Raw genomic sequence first — 19466 nt, forward strand, 5'->3', positions numbered from 1 at the left:
GGGGGGCATTATATTGCAATCTTGGGATCAGGGCCGAAATTACGAGATTTGGGGAATTAGGAAGAATGCATGGTGGTTGGTAAGAGGTTGATGACCTTTATCATCCGGATGGACCAGACCCCTCTGTCTGGTGGTCTCAGGCTGTACAGCCGGTAGCAGTCGTTAGGTCATACATGCCAGTATATGGAGGCTTACTGACCAACCCCTTAAGCTAAATTGGGGGACAAGCACAGATCTCTGGTCGTTATACCTTGCCATCAACAGGAGTGAATTTATTCCTTCTTTTTGTAAAAGCAATGTCCATTATGGCCACCATCAGAAAAGCATGGCTGCTTTCTCCCAGAAACTGCACCACCATCGTCCACAGGTTGTGTCTAGTATTGTAGCTTATATCTATTGAAATTAAACAGGTTGGCTGCAGTTCCACTCGAAACCTGTGGATAGGGGTGGTACTGTTTTTGGAAGACACCCTTTATCTTTTTGCACAGTATTTCTGCCATTCTGGAGTCCATGATTGCGTATCCGCTCCGGGACTAGGATAACTAAAAAACAGACGGGCGCAGGCCACAATGACGCATGGCACTAGTGGGCTTGGCATGAAGTAATATATTTAATATGATGGTAGGTGCTATTCCCATACATACCAAACCTGTAATATGTTGAGAGGACAATATTTGTGTCACCCGAGGGTGGCATGGCTGACGCCCCACCTAATATACATGTAATAATAAGGCTTGGCACCAGCAGTATAAATAATATGTGGTCATACAAACTAGTCAGTAGCCATTATTTTCATTCTTTGCTGGGTTACCACATGTTTACGGTGCTCACACCATATTATTAATATATCTGGAATATATGTGGCTCACTTCTAATACAAGCCTTATGTAATTGGTGCACCCACTAATGCGAGTGTGCGGTCCCAATTGGCATTTTTAGAGTTAACACCCGTGGCGTGAGGTGGTAGCTAAGAACTTACACTGCAAACAGGTAAAGCAAATATGCCGCATCAGTGTCAAGGACACCAACAGGGATGTACACTCTACTGTCAGCTGCACAGGATACATTATGACAGAACCAGAGATGCATATGAGTGGAAATGAAAAGGACAGGGGGTCCTGGGGCACACTCTGCAATTAGCAGATAAATGGATCTAAAAAAAGGCAAAAATTATAGGGTGAGAGAAACCTAATTACAGGATACTGTGCTTTATGTGAGGGAGAGTCAAAGAGGACATGCACGATAAAAGATGAATATTGTAAAATATATATCAATCTCATTATCATTCTTCCTTCAATCTATTAATCTGTTCCGCATTTGAAGTATATATTGCTTCATGTTATCTTTATAGGTTTAAGGAAAAACTTTAATGGGGTGACATAAACCCCATGGCAGTCCCTTCTGAACTATCTAGCTATATATCTCACATTTATCTATCCATGCCTATCTCAGTATACTTTAGATGCATTTCCCTTTAATGAAGATAACCATAGTCATCTGCTTGGAATTCTGTCATATAATGACTGTGTGGGAATACTGTACAATTTACATGTAATTAAATAATATCTATTGGGAAAACAAGGTGGAAAATATTTCCTGTTTTTACGAAACTCATGTTATCATATAAACAGACTGCGTGGATGTATTCTACATAATGCAGAAGCTGATGACTTTTATACATACAGCCAAAGCGATGCATATACAAATGTTGCTGTGATGGTGTGATATGCTATGTGGGTATCATTTTTTGTGTATATTTCTATTTTGCTTATTTTCATGGTGTTCTCTTCTCATGGTGTAGAAGGAGTTATTTGCTAATTGATGAATGGCTGTTGCTGCCATCTGATAACCGCCCCCACAGTACTGTATTGTTTGCTAATATGCTAATGACATGTTGACCTAGCTTGTTGAAGCAATGAGCCCCTGAGACCTTCCCCCTCCTGACCTGTGAATGAGGAGGGAGACTTTTAAAATATCAGTGAGGTGAGACAGAGATCAGACCTGTGTGGAATGATGATGTGTTCACAGCATCTCAGAGAGAAAGAAGAGTATATGGACTATGCTATCCTCTGTCTGCTGGATTGATGGACTTTTATCCTGTTACTGAACTGCATTCGGCTTCTGGACTATTTTATCCATTGTGTGGTGGATTGTATATGGACCTTTTGTATTTTTGCCTAAATAAAGGTCTTGGGATTGTTCACTCTTCGCTGGCTCTGTTGGTTGTGTGGTACCGGAGAAGGACCCCATAACAGTTGCAAACCTAGGTTAAGTGTAAGTTAGATTATATTATTTTGCTTACATAGGACTGCAGGAAATTCAAGTTCTTTATAAAGAGTGAATATTGTAAAATATTTAATTAATCTCATTATCTATCCAACTATCTATCATGTATTCTTGCTTCTATTTATTTAATTTGCACATGAAATATTTATTGAATCGTGTTATTGTTTTTAGGTTTAAAGACAAATTTTGATGGGGTGACACACAACCCCATGGCGGTTCCCTTTTAATGATTTATCTATCTATCTATCTATCAATCCATATCTGTCTCAGTATATTCTTGCTGCATTACTCTTTATTGTAGATAACTGTAGAAATCTGCTTGGAATTCTCTCCTGTAATTAATGTGTGAGAATCCTGTGTCATTTACATGTAACTAAACATTATCAGCAAAAGAAGGTGGAAAATAATTCTTGTTTTTACCAAACTCATGTTATCATATAAACATACTATTTGGATGTATTCTACGTAATGCAGCAGCTGGAAAAGCCGACATCTTTTATACATGTATCAAAAAAGGTGTATATACAGATGTTGCAGAGCTAGGTTTGGTGTAAGTTAAATTATAGCCTCGTGTTTACATAGGACTGCAGGAAATCCAAGTGTTTTTTATATTAGGCCATGTTCACGCGTTCATTATTCATTCACTTCTGAACTGTTACTTTGTTGGTTAGACAAAACAATCATTGGTGACTACTTGACAGCTCCATATATCTCAGTTTCCATGATTCCTGTGCCAGTGACTTTGAGGGAAGGGTTATATTAGAGTTAACTGATTTATTGAGTGAAGTCAGGCTGGAATCATCAAGATTCACCAACAATGCAGTCATAAAGTGTTAAATTATAAATTTTGCTCTGCTACATCTGTGTGTAAGCACAAATACATACATGTCTCAGCTTGTATAGAATTAAATAATAGCATTGTTTGACCTGGAAAATTAATACTTGTTACACCCAACGAGGGAACTAACCACGGCTCCCACTCCCAAACTGGAGCACATGAGAAGTTTATTACAATTCATCTCGTGACAGTTTGTAGGACCCGTATTGCAAGTTCTGCCAAGCTTGTCTAGCTGTGCAGACATCAACACTAACCTAGTGGTGGTCACTATCTCACCTGTTGCAGAAGTATCTGAGCTAAATTTTTGATTCTCAGAAATACAATGCAGGCTAGGCAACAAGGATGGATTGTTGGCAGCCATATTAGTAGTTCACTGACTGAATATGTGAAGCCTAATGATAAACTCAGAACTGCTACATCGTTATTGCGTGCAAGTGGAGAACAGACAAAATACTCAGGTTAATAGGAGCAAGAAGCACTAAATATAAGTGCAGGGGTGAACGTAGCCCCCATCACCTTTCCTTTCTTACATTAATACAATAATACTAAGGTACTAAATCCCCATTTCAAGGAAGGTGGTGCTTCATTAAGCTTTTATTAACTGCTAACAAAGAGAGGTGTTTCCGGAGAGATCCACAGATTAGACATAATGTTTTCTTAATGCATCATTAGCAGCCTATTCAAGGACTTACTGATTCAGTGCTTTGGATAAATTAGGCAGGGGGGTGTGAATAATAGGAAGACTCTGCATCTGCACCGTATAATATAGGAAACTTCTGGTTAAAATTGAAAGCTTGTAAGATTTATTTTTCAGATTGTGTTATCATTATGCGGATTAAGAAAACTGTAGTAGTGACACAAAACTCCATGGTCATCCTCTCCAAACTTTAAAGTAAAACATGGTAGAATTAACTATATCCTATGTCTCTCAAGAAAAAATCAGAAGTAGTACACCATCTTAGTGAAAAAAAGCTTGAAGAAGGCTCACAGATGGAACTGAAACGTCACATGATGGACTTTTAAAGCAACACATTTTTTCACAGAAATGTTGTGCTTCTTCTGATTTTTTATTTATATAATAAGGACTGGTATTTACCTAGGGGACTTTTCACCCAAAATTTGTTACAAAGGTGCTGCTCTTTTCTTTCTTTCTGTCTTTCTATCTATCCTGAGCTTGAAATATTTATTGTTTAATAATATCGTTATAGGTTTAAAGAAAAACATTGATTGAGGTGCCACAAAACCCCATGGCGGTCCCCTGAGACTTTACATATTAAGGTACAGTAAAGTTGAATTAGGCTGGCGTCACACTAAACGTATGGAAAATTGGTCCTAGTCTCCCTGCCAAGAGTCACACAAGTGTTCTCCGTATGGTCACCCGTTGTAATGCGTTTGCAATGCGATGATGGGATTTTCTCCCATCCATGTATCTGTATGACATGCATAATTACTCAATGGGCTGAAATGAGGAAAATGTTTGTGTATTTGTCGCAAGCTAGATGGATGGTCCCTGTGGCGTCCGAGCTTTTTCTCACATCCATAGACTTGCATTGGCGAGTCTTGGACGATATACGTGTACAATCGCAGCATGCTGCGATTTTACACGCACATCAAATACATCTTAGAAAAAATATGGTGATGGGAGCTGCCCCATAGAATAAAACACTGGTCCGAGTGCTATGCGATGTTTTCTTGCATGGCAATCGCCCGTATTCTACGGTAGTGTGACGCCGGCCTTAGGGTCAGATTATCCCATATATCTTTTATAAGAGTAGGGTGGCACTAATGTTGGCCCCTGCTATTTTGTAGTTTTGCTGTGATAGTGGGATCACTATATAGCTTGCAGCAAACAAAGACAAAATGGTACTGCAAGGATTTGACAGGGTTGATTTTCACCTGTTGGACTGTTAAATTTGAGAGGTGGCTCGAATAGTGTCTTGCTGCTGCTGATGTTCATGTGTTCCATTGAAATATCATGCCTGGTTGACAATGGACATGCGACCTGAGCCTCATTATTACACAGTCAATATGTTTTTGCAGTATTCTAAAATCTTTTTCCAGCCTCAAGGGCTCTTCACTCTCCAATCCTTTTGTCACTACTAGAAGGGGATGTAGCAGATAATTGTGTTTTCTATATAGCTCCTGTTCTCCAGCTGTTGTCCCACTCCGCACAATGAGGTGCCAAGAGCGATATATTGGGACTAAATATTTTATGTGCAGGCCTCAGCTAGAGGACCATTTTGTCACTTATCACAAGACTGTGCCCCCTACTGGTTAAATATGACCCATCCACTCATACACTTATATGGACTTTTTAATGGAAAGTCCTGACTTTTTCCCAGCAGCATTTCCAGATATTTACGGTCACTGATGGCATTTAGGGAGTTTCCATGCAGATCCTCGTCATCGTTAGACCAGCATTTGCACCAATAGTGAAAGTCTGCAGATATTACATCTGCTGTGAAAGCACAAATGATGCCAAAAACGGACATAGCCTGAAAGTAATGGCTTGTCTTGGCTCTATTACACAACATATCCTCTGTGACTTTGTGGCCTCGGGTTTGCTCTAAAATCAGTATTTTGAGAATGAAATGTCCAAGGAGTCTCTCGAAGACGGCGTTGAGCCCTTGTGGTGAGAAGCTGCAGTTTTACTAAGAAGTCAATAAACAAACAGTGCGGTATATCATGAGAAAAGTACACTGAGCAAGAACATGGGAACTCACCCATAAATGGGGGGAAGGGTGTGAAAGTACTTATGCCCTCACTTACCAACTTACCAAGGGATCATTTCCCATTTCTAGGGAAACTGGAAACTGCATTGTCATTGAAAGGCAGTGAAAGTAGATCTTCATACGAGGCCCTCGTTACAGTCACAGAATATTCCCTAGTAAGTACTTGTTTTTGGAAGTGTGGACTCAGATACTTGGCTTGCAGGGCACTGGCACATGGATGCTATGCCGGTCTTCTGAGGCATAGCTTGACATTTTTGGCACTAATGCAAAATCTATAAAGGTTCCCCCAACACTCATATGATTTATAGTCCCCTCATATTGGGTGAAGGGACCTTCTTGACCCTATTAGGCTCTCGAGTCTTGGGGTGACTTGAAACTCTAGGTGCTCCTAAATTGATTAAGTAGGATCTGGGATGACTTGAGAAGGTCTTTCAACTTCTAGACTTGGCGAGGTACCCCTCTGGACTAGGTGTTTGTTTTTACATTGCATTGATTTAAAGATGTACTGCACTTTGGGAACCCCTTTTTGTAGGAGGTACCTTCAGATCATCTGGGGCTCCAAAGGTCAACTGGATTGCCAAGCCTTCCAGCTAGTCTGTAGGAGAAGTGAAGTATGACTTTGACACTTTGGCTAAAAACAGGGCCTTTGTGCCCCCACTATTTCCTCCATATTAAATTATTGTCCAATGGTTTCCACATTTTTAGAACCTCTTACCGGCCTATTATCTAAGGGTGGTGGGGCTCTGCACTTAAATTTCAGTCATAGTTTGATTTTTCAGCATTGCTACCCATGGTAAGATAATGGATGTCATCTATATATCGGGTCTTCCATTCTTATTTGAAAATCTGCAAAATTACTACCGGTAACTTGAAACTTATGATAGTAGTGAATGAGGCATTGTTATATAGTCAATTATGGCCGGGAACTTCGAGGGGCCTTAAGATTCGAGCCGTAGCTTCCTTAGTTATATAGTCTGGAAGTTCGAAGGCCCACATCTTGAGTTTCCATCTGACACCTGTCTTCTCTTCACAGGGTACACTTCTTGGTTCCTCATGGTTGTCGGATGTCCTGGAACACTGTTGGGGCAGCCAGAGCTACAAATCTGCCTGAAGTCAGGGAATCGGAAAACCAAGTCCATGTCTCCCGAAAGGAATGAAGAATGTGTATGGGAGCCCTCAGTAGAGGAACTGGAAGGAGACTCGGTGTCCTCGGAGGGAGGAAGGGTGACGGACAGCACCACGGATGATGAGGAGACCAGCAGTACGGAAAGTGCACACACTCAGGTCGGCACTGGGAATGGGTAGTCTTTTTAGGACAGTTTTGGCTATTGCCACCTGAACTGATAGTCACCATAGGTGGTGAAAAAATGTTTTTCGAAGGAAACTTTCAAGAATTAAGATATGAAGTCCTTGTAACAAAGGATGATGAGGTCCTAGCACAATATTGTAGGTTTTTCCTAAGGGCCTGAGACAGGATGTTGCCCATAAGTTTCTGAATGACGTCCCATAATACAGCAGTGGACATACCGCATTATCATATGTACAGCTGGCGAAGAAGGCAGCGATGTTAGCTTTCCGCAAGGGCAAGGGTAAGTATATATATATATATATATATATATATATATATATATATATATATATATATATATATATATATATATATATATATATATCTCTCATAAACAGGTAATGGTGTGTAAATGTAATTATCAATGTGACAGTGCAGGAAGCCGAGATATGAGGTGCTGTTTGTAGGGGCCATAAAGATGTGAAGGATCCATCCTACCGACTTTTATAGCATCTGCAAGTGTGCAAGTGTGAACGGGAAGGAAGGAAAAATAGCAGTGATCAATGTCTAGGAAAACATCAAACAGCTCCCAATATCTCGGCTCCCCCGGATTCCATAAAGAATCTTCGTGTAACACTAGCACTTGGCAAGAAGAGAAGGCAATAAAACCGCTCCCAGTGCTACAAACTGGGAACATAATTACAGGTGTTACCAAAAACCATCAATCAAATCAGCGTCACCCCCGAGACATCAGCTTCCACGGGGTGGTCACCCAGCTTTCTGAGCATCCTCAATGGCAACTGCCCGGATTAGGAGTCAAGTTTAAGCAAGCGAATCTTAAAAGCACAGCAATTAATTAATGCAGGTCAAGGCTGGAATGGTAGGAGGTCCGTCAATGGGACGTTAAAAGATCAGATGTGAAATGTAACATTGGGGGAAGTCAGCGGCCCCACTTACCGTACACTTTCTCCTTTAACCATAGAGAATCCTGCAATGTAGTGGAATGCACCTACTGTAACCGTAGAGAATATTTATTAGTGAGCGTCTATATACTGGCGAGGGTTCTTTAGAATTTGAGGGTCGCCATCTTTTGGTTTCCTGTAATGGAGATTGTGAGAAAAGTTCACTTGGCTTTCTGCCCAGATCCCCATTTCTGTCTTGAACACAGAGGGGGGAGGAATGTGAGGAGGCCGACTTGCCATATCTTACATTATATGTCACGTTGTGCGAGTCACAGGCCGAGGTGACAACGTACAGTTCCCAGCCGCAGGTGACAGCGGGCAGAACGCCAGGCACGGGGCGACCGCTATAGACACGGTGTACCAAAGTCCTGCACATTACATTACATGTGACTACAGCACCATTAACCATGTATTTATTTCATTTTTTTTTTTTACTCACACATTTTTGTATATACGTTATGATAGCGTTTTTTTTTTTTTCCCCAATCCATTTTTCTTACAGAATGTGTTTAATATCTAATATTTTTTTTTACACCTTTTGTTTAAGGAACAATCAGAATTTGTAATTTTTTATTTCTATAACTATGACATTTTTTTTTAAATTAAAGCTTTACAAGCCTCTCTCATCAAAAAGATGGAGAAAAGAATAGCGCGACTTTGTTGTCCACGGCAACCAATCAGAGCCCAGCTTTTATTTTGTCAACGGCACTGGGAAAATGAAAGCTGAGCTGTGATTGGTTGCTATGGACAACAAAGACAGGTTGTTCTTTTAGTCTCTTTTTAGGTCTCCTCTTCTACCCATTGGTCTTCTCATACCACTTGGTGTTCATGAATAAAACACATCGGTATCTGTCTCACTAATGGCCGCCATGTTTATGGCAGCTATTTTGTACAATTTACCATTAATGGAGCAGCTGTTGCCAAAAATTCTAGTCACTATGTAATTGCCATTAGCAAATATGTCTGCCGTCTGACCCCGGGGTCACATCAGGTTTACATACACTATATATACATAATGGGGGCTTTTTGCCAAGAGAGTAAATATTCACACAAGGCATTTACTACAATAATAAGGGTCAGGACCTACAAAAAGTCCCACACCGGTCATCTACAGACCTTCTGAAGGTCCATTCCTGCCATTGATACAATACTAAAGGATTCAGTAGCCCCAGGATAGGTTGTACATGTAAGATCCCCATCGATGAGGAGGCCTCAGGCTCAGGCTGTGTTTCACATACGCACTACCTCAACATTGAATGTGGATGGGACTGACAGAGGTCACCAAGTACGGGACAATTATAAAAATGGTCCCTGAGTCAGGAGCATACCCAATGTCTTCCAACTGTCCCATCGAACAAGACAGTCCTGGATTTGGGGAGCTGTCCCGTTGTGCTGGGAGGTCGGTGGTGTTTAACAGTATCTGTGTCCACAGATGAATATAATGGTGGTGCAGGGAGCAGTCAGGTCCGGGCTCCACCATTCACTTTTTCTGTCCACACACGGCACAGACCGGAGAACGTCTCATCATGAGAACGTGGTTACGTCGTTGTCTTTTTTTTTTATTTGCGTAGAGATGAACCATAGTGGGGGAAAATGTAATTTGGTGCACGTTATAGGGCGTCATGATTTGTGGAAGGGGGTGGTAATGTTTGTATGGAAGCATCAAACTGTGTTGGGCACTGTGTGGGCATCATTGTGTGTGAGAGGCATCAAGCTGTCTAGGGGTATCGACAAGGCATCATAATGTTTGGGGACATCATACTATGTGGAGGCTATTGCGGGGTTATTATTGTGTGTGTGTGTGTGTGGCATCTACTAGTTGAAGTGGCATTGTGGGGGCGTCCTATTGTGTGGGTGCACTGTGAGGCATCGCACGTGGGCATGATGGTGGCATCATTATGTATGTGGGTTACTGTGAAGGCATTACACTGTGGCAGACATTGTGTGGGCATCATTTATCGTGGGGGGCATCCTATTGTATAGTGACATTGTGAGGGTGTCCTATTGTGTGGGTGTACTGTGAGGCATTGCGTGTGGACGTGATGGTGGCATCATTATGTATGTGGGTTACTGTGAAGGCATTACACTGTGGCAGATATTGTGTGGGCATCATTTATCGTGGGTGGCATCTTTGGGGCATCCTATTGTATAGTGGCATTGTGAGGGTGTCCTATTGTGTAGGTGCACTGTGTGAGGCATCACGTGTGGGAACGATGGTGGTATTATGTATGGGGGTCACTGTGAAGGCATTACACAATGTGGCGGTCATTGTGGGGGCATCACTCTGTGTAGATGGTATCTTTGGGGCATCCTACTGTGTGGAGAGTCATCACAATACATGGGGGTCATAAAACAGGTATTGAACTTTTTGTGGACACTAAGGGGCCTCACCAGCGTCATTATTTCTGTGTGAACATGGTGCAGGTGAAAAAAAATGTCTCCCACCTTGCAATGTGTGCCCCTCCACTGTGAACGGATCCATCCCTACCTTCCCCATAGTATGTGCTTCTAGAACATATCATACCCCCACAACTGCAGCGGGACCTCCATGGCGTAAAACGGTGACATCACAGCATGCTAGGTGCCGTACATATGATTGCGGTTGTATCTACCGTACGGGGCCACAAAGAGTTAAATGACAAACTCCGCTCTGCAACATCTGGATTTTATCGACATCCCCTACAATATACAATGTCTCATAGATTATTTCTATTTTAGGGTTGTTTTTTTTTCATGTAGTCACAGTGTGGGCCGTATTTGTTCCCCCGGGGGGACGTCTATGAGGTTTACACAGCGCGCTCCGACTGTAAACACCGCAGGCAGAGTCATCTTTAGTGCCGCACTGTTTACAATGAGTGACGAGACCCAGACGGCTCATAGATGGAGGTTTCCGGGAAAGAAGAATAAGATATTGCGTTATTACGTCCTACAATCACCCACCCAGCTTTCCCAGGAACCATTATGGCCGCCGGCTTTATAATTTGCCCCTTTTTCCTGTTTTTTGCCGCAGCATGAAGAATTAGCGGGAAATCCGGTTCAGAGGCGACTGGAGGCCGAGCAGATGAAAGTGATGAACCGAATTTCACAGCTGGAGCAGGAGATCCGGGAGCTGCAGCTTCAGAGGCGAGAGCTGAAAATCGAGGTAACCCCTAGAAATAGTGCACCCCAATACTGCACTAACCATAAGACCGACACCCAGCTTTTCCAAATTCCTGAAATGGAAATACAGTGGGGCAAAAAAGTATTTAGTCAGTCAGCAATAGTGCAAGTTCCACCAATTAAAAAGATGAGAGGCGTCTGTAATTTACATCATAGGTAGACCTCAACTATGGGAGACAAACTGAGAAAAAAAAATCCAGAAAATCACATTGTCTGTTTTTTTATCATTTTATTTGCATTTTATGGTGGAAAATAAGTATTTGGTCAGAAACAAAATTTCATCTCAATACTTTGTAATATATCCTTTGTTGGCAATGACAGAGGTCAAACGTTTTCTGTAAGTCTTCACAAGGTTGCCACACACTGTTGTTGGTATGTTGGCCCATTCCTCCATGCAGATCTCCTCTAGAGCAGTGATGTTTTTGGCTTTTCGCTTGACAACACGGACTTTCAACTCCCTCCAAAGGTTTTCTATAGGGTTGAGATCTGGAGACTGGCTAGGCCACTCTAGGACCTTGAAATGCTTCTTACGAAGCCACTCCTTCGTTGCCCTGGCGGTGTGCTTTGGATCATTGTCATGTTGAAAGACCCAGCCATGTTTCATCTTCAATGCCCTTGCTGATGGAAGGAGGATTGCACTCAAAATCTCACGATACATGGCCCCATTCATTCTTTCATGCACCCGGATCAGTCGTCCTGGCCCCTTTGCAGAGAAACAGCCCCAAAGCATGATGTTTCCACCACCATGCTTTACAGTAGGTATGGTGTTTGATGGATGCAACTCAGTATTCTTTTTCCTCCAAACACGACAAGTTGTGTTTCTACCAAACAGTTCCAGTTTGGTTTCATCAGACCATAGGACATTCTCCCAAAACTCCTCTGGATCATCCAAATGCTCTCTAGCAAACTTCAGACGGGCCCGGACATGTACTGGCTTAAGCAGTGGGACACGTCTGGCACTGCAGGATCTGAGTCCATGGTGGCGTAGTGTGTTACTTATGGTAGGCCTTGTTACATTGGTCCCAGCTCTCTGCAGTTCATTCACTAGGTCCCCCCGCGTGGTTCTGGGATTTTTGCTCACCGTTCTTGTGATCATTCTGACCCCACGGGTGGGATTTTGCGTGGAGCCCCAGATCGAGGGAGATTATCAGTGGTCTTGTATGTCTTCCATTTTCTAATTATTGCTCCCACTGTTGATTTCTTCACTCCAAGCTGGTTGGCTATTGCAGATTCAGTCTTCCCAGCCTGGTGCAGGGCTACAATTTTGTTTCTGGTGTCCTTTGACAGCTCTTTGGTCTTCACCATAGTGGAGTTTGGAGTCAGACTGTTTGAGGGTGTGCACAGGTGTCTTTTTATACTGATAACAAGTTTAAACAGGTGCCATTACTACAGGTAATGAGTGGAGGAAAGAGGAGACTCTTAAAGAAGAAGTTACAGGTCTGTGAGAGCCAGAAATCTGGATTGTTTGTTTCTGACCAAATACTTATTTTCCACCATAATATGCAAATAAAATGTTAAAAAAACAGACAATGTGATTTTCTGGATTTTTTTTCCTCAGTTTGTCTCCCATAGTTGAGGTCTACCTATGATGTAAATTACAGACGCCTCTCATCTTTTTAAGTGGTGGAACTTGCACTATTGCTGACTGACTAAATACTTTTTTGCCCCACTGTAGGTCATTCTGGTGTATGGCATGTAAGGAACATTTGGACATAATGTTTGCCACCCAGCTTTCCCAGGATCGGATATAACAGTGACATCCCATTATATTATATAACAGTTCAGTGTCAGTGTTTTTCCTGTACATTTGGTGTTATTCCTGATCCGTCAGCCATGTCCAATGATCCTTCTTTCCGCCAGCCGCTCTGCGTCACTCCGGCATCTTGGCAAACCTGTATTTCCAGACACGTTTACCCTAGGGGGAAAGAACCGAAACCAGAGGAGGCGACGGATGGCACTGCCGTCTGGGAACATCACACTCATCACGCTGGGGGACATATCATGTCACATGAACTCTGCGGCTTTCTTTTTTTTTTTCATAATTTGAGAATAAAGAGGATGCTGCCATAATGCTGAAAGCTGGCCGACGGGTCAGTCCCCTAAATGCTCCACTCGTACCTAAAGAGACAATTTTCATATTAAAAATGCCGAAGAAATGAGTTCTTAAGTATATTTCACTTTAAAGAGCAACAGATTATACCCATAGAAGTGAATGGAGAGTGCTGCCCATAGAAGTGAATGGAAAGCCCTGCCTGTAGAAGTGAATGGAGGGCGCTGCCCATAGAAGTGAATGGAAAGCCCTGCCTGTAGAAGTGAATGGAGGGCGCTGCCCATAGAAGTGAATGGAAAGCCCTGCCTGTAGAAGTGAATGGAGGGCGCTGCCCATAGAAGTGAATGGAAAGCCCTGCCTGTAGAAGTGAATGGAGGGCGCTGCCCATAGAAGTGAAAGCTGTGCATGTGCAGCCACCTCTACATTCATCTGGAAGGAAGGAATTGGGGTCTAGGCAACTTACAGGGGGTATTCCATAGAAATGAACAGAGAGAGAGGTGCCCATGGAAGATAACGGAGAAAGTGGTCATAGATGGGAATAAAAGGAGCTGTCCATAGAAGTGAATGGAGAGAGCTGCCCATAGAAATGAGTGTAAAGGTCTGCATACAGAAGTGAATGGAGAGCGCTCGCCATAGAAGTGAACGGAGAGAGCAGCCCATAACAGAAAATAGAGAGCTGCCCATAGAAATGAACCCCTGTCCATAGAAGTAAATGGAGAAAGCTGCCCATAGAAGTGAATAGAGAGAGTAGCCACTTCTATATTCCCAGCAACACAAGTTGGAGCCCCATTCTCTACAGGTCGTAGACTTCGGACCCAAATCGATCATACATTTAAGGGACAGTCACAGGAATAGACGGGAATGTTCCTTTAAAACAGGAGGTTTTTTTTTTTCTTTACCAAACTTAGCCATACTGAGTTTCACCCAACTTTTCTGGAAACTGAATGGTAAATTGAATTATGCTGCAAAATATATCACCGCCAGCCTCCGTGTGCTAATGGCTGTTTACCAACCCCAAGCCGCGCCGTCTTGCTCGTCCTGTGGGAAGATAGTGGCGGTATATTTATACAGCAGGTTCACAATGAGTGGGTGTTGTGTGTCAGGGTAACAATAGCGCTGCTCATCACATCCATACACTGGCCCCTTTGTGTAATGGGACACACAGACGCGATCTGCCCAGCGCCCTGATGCATTGTACGTTTCGGGATTTCTTCATGGGGAAACCATCAGCAGGGAGCAGCTACCCCCAGACTCCGGGGAGGTGTGTGGTCTTCATTTCTCAGAGGGCAGATTGAGGAATTAACGAGTTTTTCTTGTCTTTTTGTTATCAGTGTAAACCCTTTGTGGTTGGAGGGTGTTTGGGATGTAACAGATAGTGCGTATCCGAGGCGGGATGTTACCGTTCATAGGGGGCGTAATAATAGTATTGTCATATTATCTACAATTACATTTTGATATATCCTAGTAACAATGCTATTCAATGCTGACATAATGGTGCACGAATAATACCGCCTTATAGAGCACATAAACCATTGGTAATGAGCAATGGGATGTTTGTTGTCTGATCTGAACCTAAAAAAGTGCCGCAGAGTGTTCAAGCTATACAGACCATAAAGTGACAAAATAAATATCACCATACTGTGCCATTATAACTGTGCAGCACAAAGTTCATGCAATACATCCCATAAAAGAACAATGTGAATGCTGCAATACTGTGCCAATATAACTGTGCCACACAAAGTTCAAGCAAGACATCCCATAAAAGAACAATATGAATACTGCAATACTGTACCAATGTAACAGTACTGCACAATGGTCAAACAATACATCCAGTATAAGAACACTATGAATACTGCAATACTGTGCCAATATAGCAGTGCTGCACAATGTTCAAGCAATACATCCCATAAAAGAACATGAATACGGCCATACTATTCCAATATAGCAGTGCTGCACAATGTTCAGGCAATACATCGCAAAAGAACGACATGATTACTGCCATACTGGGCCAATATTACAGTGCCACACAATGTTTAAGCAGTACGTCTCATAAAAGCACAATGTGAATACTGCAATACTGTGCCAATATTACAATGCCGCACAATGGTCAGAGCAATGCATCCCATAAAAGAACAATATGAATACTGCAATACTGTGCCAATATAACAGTACTGCACAATGTTAAAGCAATACATCCCATAAGAGTACAACATGAATACTGCCATACTGTGCCAATATAACAGTGATGCACAATGTTCATAATAAAGCCTGTAAAGTGACCAAATCTATACCACCATTCTGTGCCAATATAACAGTACCGCATAGTATTCAAGTAATACCGTAATTTCCCCCAGGATCAATAAAGTGCATCGTACAGCTTATAATGGTAGAAAATTAATACAGCAACACTGTGCCAATATAATGGTGCCACACAATGTTCATAATAAAGCCCATAAAGGAAGAAAATAAATACTGCCACGCTGTGCCAATATAACAGTGCAGCACAGCATTACTAACACAGCCCATAAAGGTCCAAAATATACCGCCATGCTGTGTCAATATAAAAGTGCAGCAAGGTGTTCAAACAATAAAGACCATAAAGGTACAAAATTAAATATCACCATACACTACACAAATTCACAGTGCTGTAAAGAGGATTATACCCCAACCAACTGAGAATACTGTTTGGTAAGTAAATAATACCACTAAATAGTCACACAATAACATGGCTACACTGTAACAAATCAATACCGCCATCAAGTACCAAAATAATAACACTGTACAATGAAATAATACAGCGGTCATTGCCTTATATTTCCGCCCATCCCTGATAACCACGGCACTTTCTCCATTACATTGCCTCCATGCTTGTGCCTGCAGGTGGAGATGGAGCTGGCTCTGCTGGAGGGGGAACTGAGAACAGAAAGAAAGCAGATGGAGAAAGACGAGGAGACCATCCAGCTCCTGCAAGAACAACTCCGAGAGACGGAGTGGAGGTGGCAGGAGGAGAGGGACAAGGTAGGTCTGCATCAGTGCGCTATTAACATATCAAAGAGGCCAAAGAGGCTGAAGAGACCAAAGGGATCAAAGAGGCCAAAGAGACCAAAGAGGCCGAAGAGACCAAAGGGATCAAAGAGGCCAAAGAGACCAAAGGGATCAAAGAGGCCAAAGAGACCAAAGGGATCAAAGAGGCCAAAGAGACCAAAGGGATCAAAGAGGCCAAAAAGACCAAAGGGATCAAAGAGACCAAAGGGATCAAAGAGACCAAATGGATCAAAGAGGCCAAAAGAGACCAAAAGAGGCCAAAGATACCAAAGAGGCCAAAAGAGGCCAAAGAGGCCAAAGAGACCAAAGGGGCCAAAGGGACTAAAGAGGCCAAAGAGACCAAAGGGACCAAAGGGGCCAAAGGGACTAAAGAGGCCAAAGGGACCAAAGGGGCCAAAGAGATCAAAGGGACCAAAGAGACCAAAGAGATCAAAGGGACCAAAGAGGCTAAAGGGACCAAAGAGACCAAAGAAACAAAGAGACCATAATCAAAGTCCTCATTTTATCCCTTTTTTCCCCAAAAATTCACTGACTCTCAGTGACGAGAACCAACCAAAACATTCCTGTGTTGTGTGCGGTAATAGAAAGGACCATTAATCTCAGCGCCATGTTTCAGAACAGTGGCGGTGCGTGACCAGAATTGCTCTTGGTTGGTTTTAGTGATGACACAGTGACTATATGTCGAAGTTTAATTTTCTATCTTCTACCCACAGGATAAACTGCAATTACAGAACGAGAAAAAGAAAGTGAGAGAAATGGAGCGGAAGATATCTGAGTGCCAAGCACAGCTGGAAAACCAGCCGGAAAGTCTACACGAGCAGCTCCGTAAGCAGATTCAGGAGGTGAGCAGAAACAATGGTCAGGGAGGACGTCAAGAAGAGACGCTTCTCGATTCATTATTGCATTTTTGCTTTTTTTTTTTTTGGTGTGTTTTTGCTCATTTTTGATTTGTGCCAATTTTTTTTTCAATGAGATTCGCTTTTTTTCATGTTTGCCAATTTTTGTTTTCCCCAGATATTTTCAGCTGATTCCTCCTCAATTGTGACTTTTTAACAAGTGGCAAGATTTTTCACTCCGGTCCCCCCTAATTTTTATGTAAATCTGAAATTTTCACGCAAATTTTGTGACATTTTTAGCTTAACACTGAAAGTTTTAGGGGCTAAAAAGGTGCAAAAAAAAAAGATTAAAGAGCATTTTTGATTTTATGCAAAATTCCTGAACCATTTTGAACAAATAGGCTCAAAAACAGCAACAAATACCACAAAATTAATAAAATAAAATTGACTTAAACCCCTCTTAAATAATTACTCAGACCCTCTAAATATTTAGCAATTTAGTAGGGGGTTGGTGTATAAACTATGGGGTACCTTTTATGTGACTTTTTACTCCATGTTCTGCTAAAATGTCCCAAAATTTGCTAAAAATAAATTCAGGACCACCTAAAATAACTCCAGAGGAGGACATTTGCGCAAAAATGTAGCTTTTGTTAAAAAAAAAGAAAAAAATGCCGTAATTGATAAATAAGCCAAATATTTTTTAGAAACTCCAAAAAACAAACCACAGTGATGAACTTTAAAAAAAAAAAAAAAACTCAGGAGAGCACATATAAAAATAGTCTTCAAAAAAGACACATGTCAAGAAGAAAAAAAGCGGAAATGAAAAAACAAAAAACAGGCAAAAACCACTAAAAACAAGAAAAAAAAAAAGAAAACCGCTAAAATGAATCGGGCCCTATATCTGTCCAAGGAATGTCTGGTTTACAAAACTAATTTTCAAGTGCCCCATTAATTAATTTTATCGTCTCTGGATGTCCCAACACAAATATGCATCATTCAGGCATTTTATTAATTTCATAGTGTAATACTTTATGTCACCTGCGGAAGTGCTGCAGGAAAATAGAACACTTAATATTAGCAGATTGTGAATACTACAGAGAAAATGGTGATTTAATTGTGTAATACTTGATTTCACCTGCGGAGGAGCTGCAGGAAAATAAAGCACCTATTATTAGCACATTATGGTTTATCGTATGGGGTCTCCGCAGCAGGGACATTTCAATAAAAAGGAAAATTATGAAGAGATGTTTCTATTTTCAGCTTTATGGTTCCATCACCATAAATGAGGCTTCGTATAGGAGCGTCACCTATCGACATTTGTTTTTTTTATGGGTGAAAGATCTGTGTGGGATGGGGTTGTCAATGTTTGGTTTTCTTGCTGAGGATGTTATTGCATGGGCGGGTTCATAGATGCACCTTTGTATCCTAGATGACAGAGGCGATGGAGAGCGCAGTCAAGTCCTTTGAAGACTTGGAGTTCCAGCAGTTGGAGAAGGAGAGCGGCCGAGAAGAGGAGAGAGAGGCGGCGTACCGGCAGATCTCACAGAACCTGTCCCATAAGCAAAATGAGCTGAACAAGCGGAAGGTAAGAACGAGACTCCGATGATCTCAAGAGAAGGTCTAGATTGGCCTCCACCATTGGATTACGTGACATTTTGGGCATGGAGATTACCTGATTTACCAGAACTTCTTGTCTTATAGGACAAAGTAATACGTTTGGAGGAGCAAGTGCGAAACGCAGAGGAGCAAGCGCAGGCAGAGAGGCTGAGAATTAGCGAGGAGAACACACGAGTCTTCCAGTCTCTAAATAAGGTATATAGACGACATGTAAAGCTTGGACTGATCACAGACAATGTTGCATAAGGGTTGACTACTTTGGGATGTGACTCTTGCACTCAGTTGAGGCTTGGGTTGCCAGTTTTTCATCCAGAAAAACTAAAAATGCGTTGTGGAGTTTTTAAATCGAAGAACAAAAAAAATGTGGGTATGTTAGGTAGAGACATTGACTTTCTGTAACCCAATCCTTAGTCCTCCGCTCCACTCTGTGGCCGGGGTGAATGTGTGGTTGCCGAATGTCTCTTGGCTGTTTCAGTCTCCCGCCGATACCCGTTATACTTGACCTAATTCAGGACAGAGTGGGACTGGAAAGGAGGAGAAACTCTAGTTGAAACCAAAAGCCTAATGGCTGCACATTGGAGCAAAGTTGGCCAAGCCCACTGATATTGGCGGGATCGACTCACAATCTGATGTTGGGGTAAGAAAGATCAGGT

At 42.0% G+C, this 19466-nt stretch overlaps 1 protein-coding gene across 5 annotated transcripts in view; it reads left to right on the top strand.

Annotated features, from left to right (window-relative positions):
- The window catches only part of PHLDB3 (pleckstrin homology like domain family B member 3), a 48887-nt gene that overhangs the window by 11389 nt on the left and 18032 nt on the right, over positions 1–19466 (top strand). For 2 of the 5 annotated variants that reach the window (XM_069741519.1, XM_069741522.1), the window contains exons 2-8: positions 4333–4402; positions 6890–7140; positions 11117–11248; positions 16196–16333; positions 17074–17202; positions 18626–18781; positions 18898–19008. In XM_069741519.1, coding sequence (XP_069597620.1) covers positions 6910–7140; positions 11117–11248; positions 16196–16333; positions 17074–17202; positions 18626–18781; positions 18898–19008 — 897 coding nt within the window. In that variant the 5' untranslated portion in view covers positions 4333–4402; positions 6890–6909. Of the gene's footprint in view, positions 1–4332; positions 4403–5925; positions 6012–6889; positions 7141–11116; positions 11249–16195; positions 16334–17073; positions 17203–18625; positions 18782–18897; positions 19009–19466 lie in introns of all 5 variants that reach the window. The other 3 variants (XM_069741521.1, XM_069741523.1, XM_069741520.1) reach the window with 2 other exon arrangements.

Source organism: Ranitomeya imitator, chromosome 10, assembly GCF_032444005.1.
Source record: "Ranitomeya imitator isolate aRanImi1 chromosome 10, aRanImi1.pri, whole genome shotgun sequence".
Lineage (NCBI taxonomy): Eukaryota > Metazoa > Chordata > Amphibia > Anura > Dendrobatidae > Ranitomeya > Ranitomeya imitator.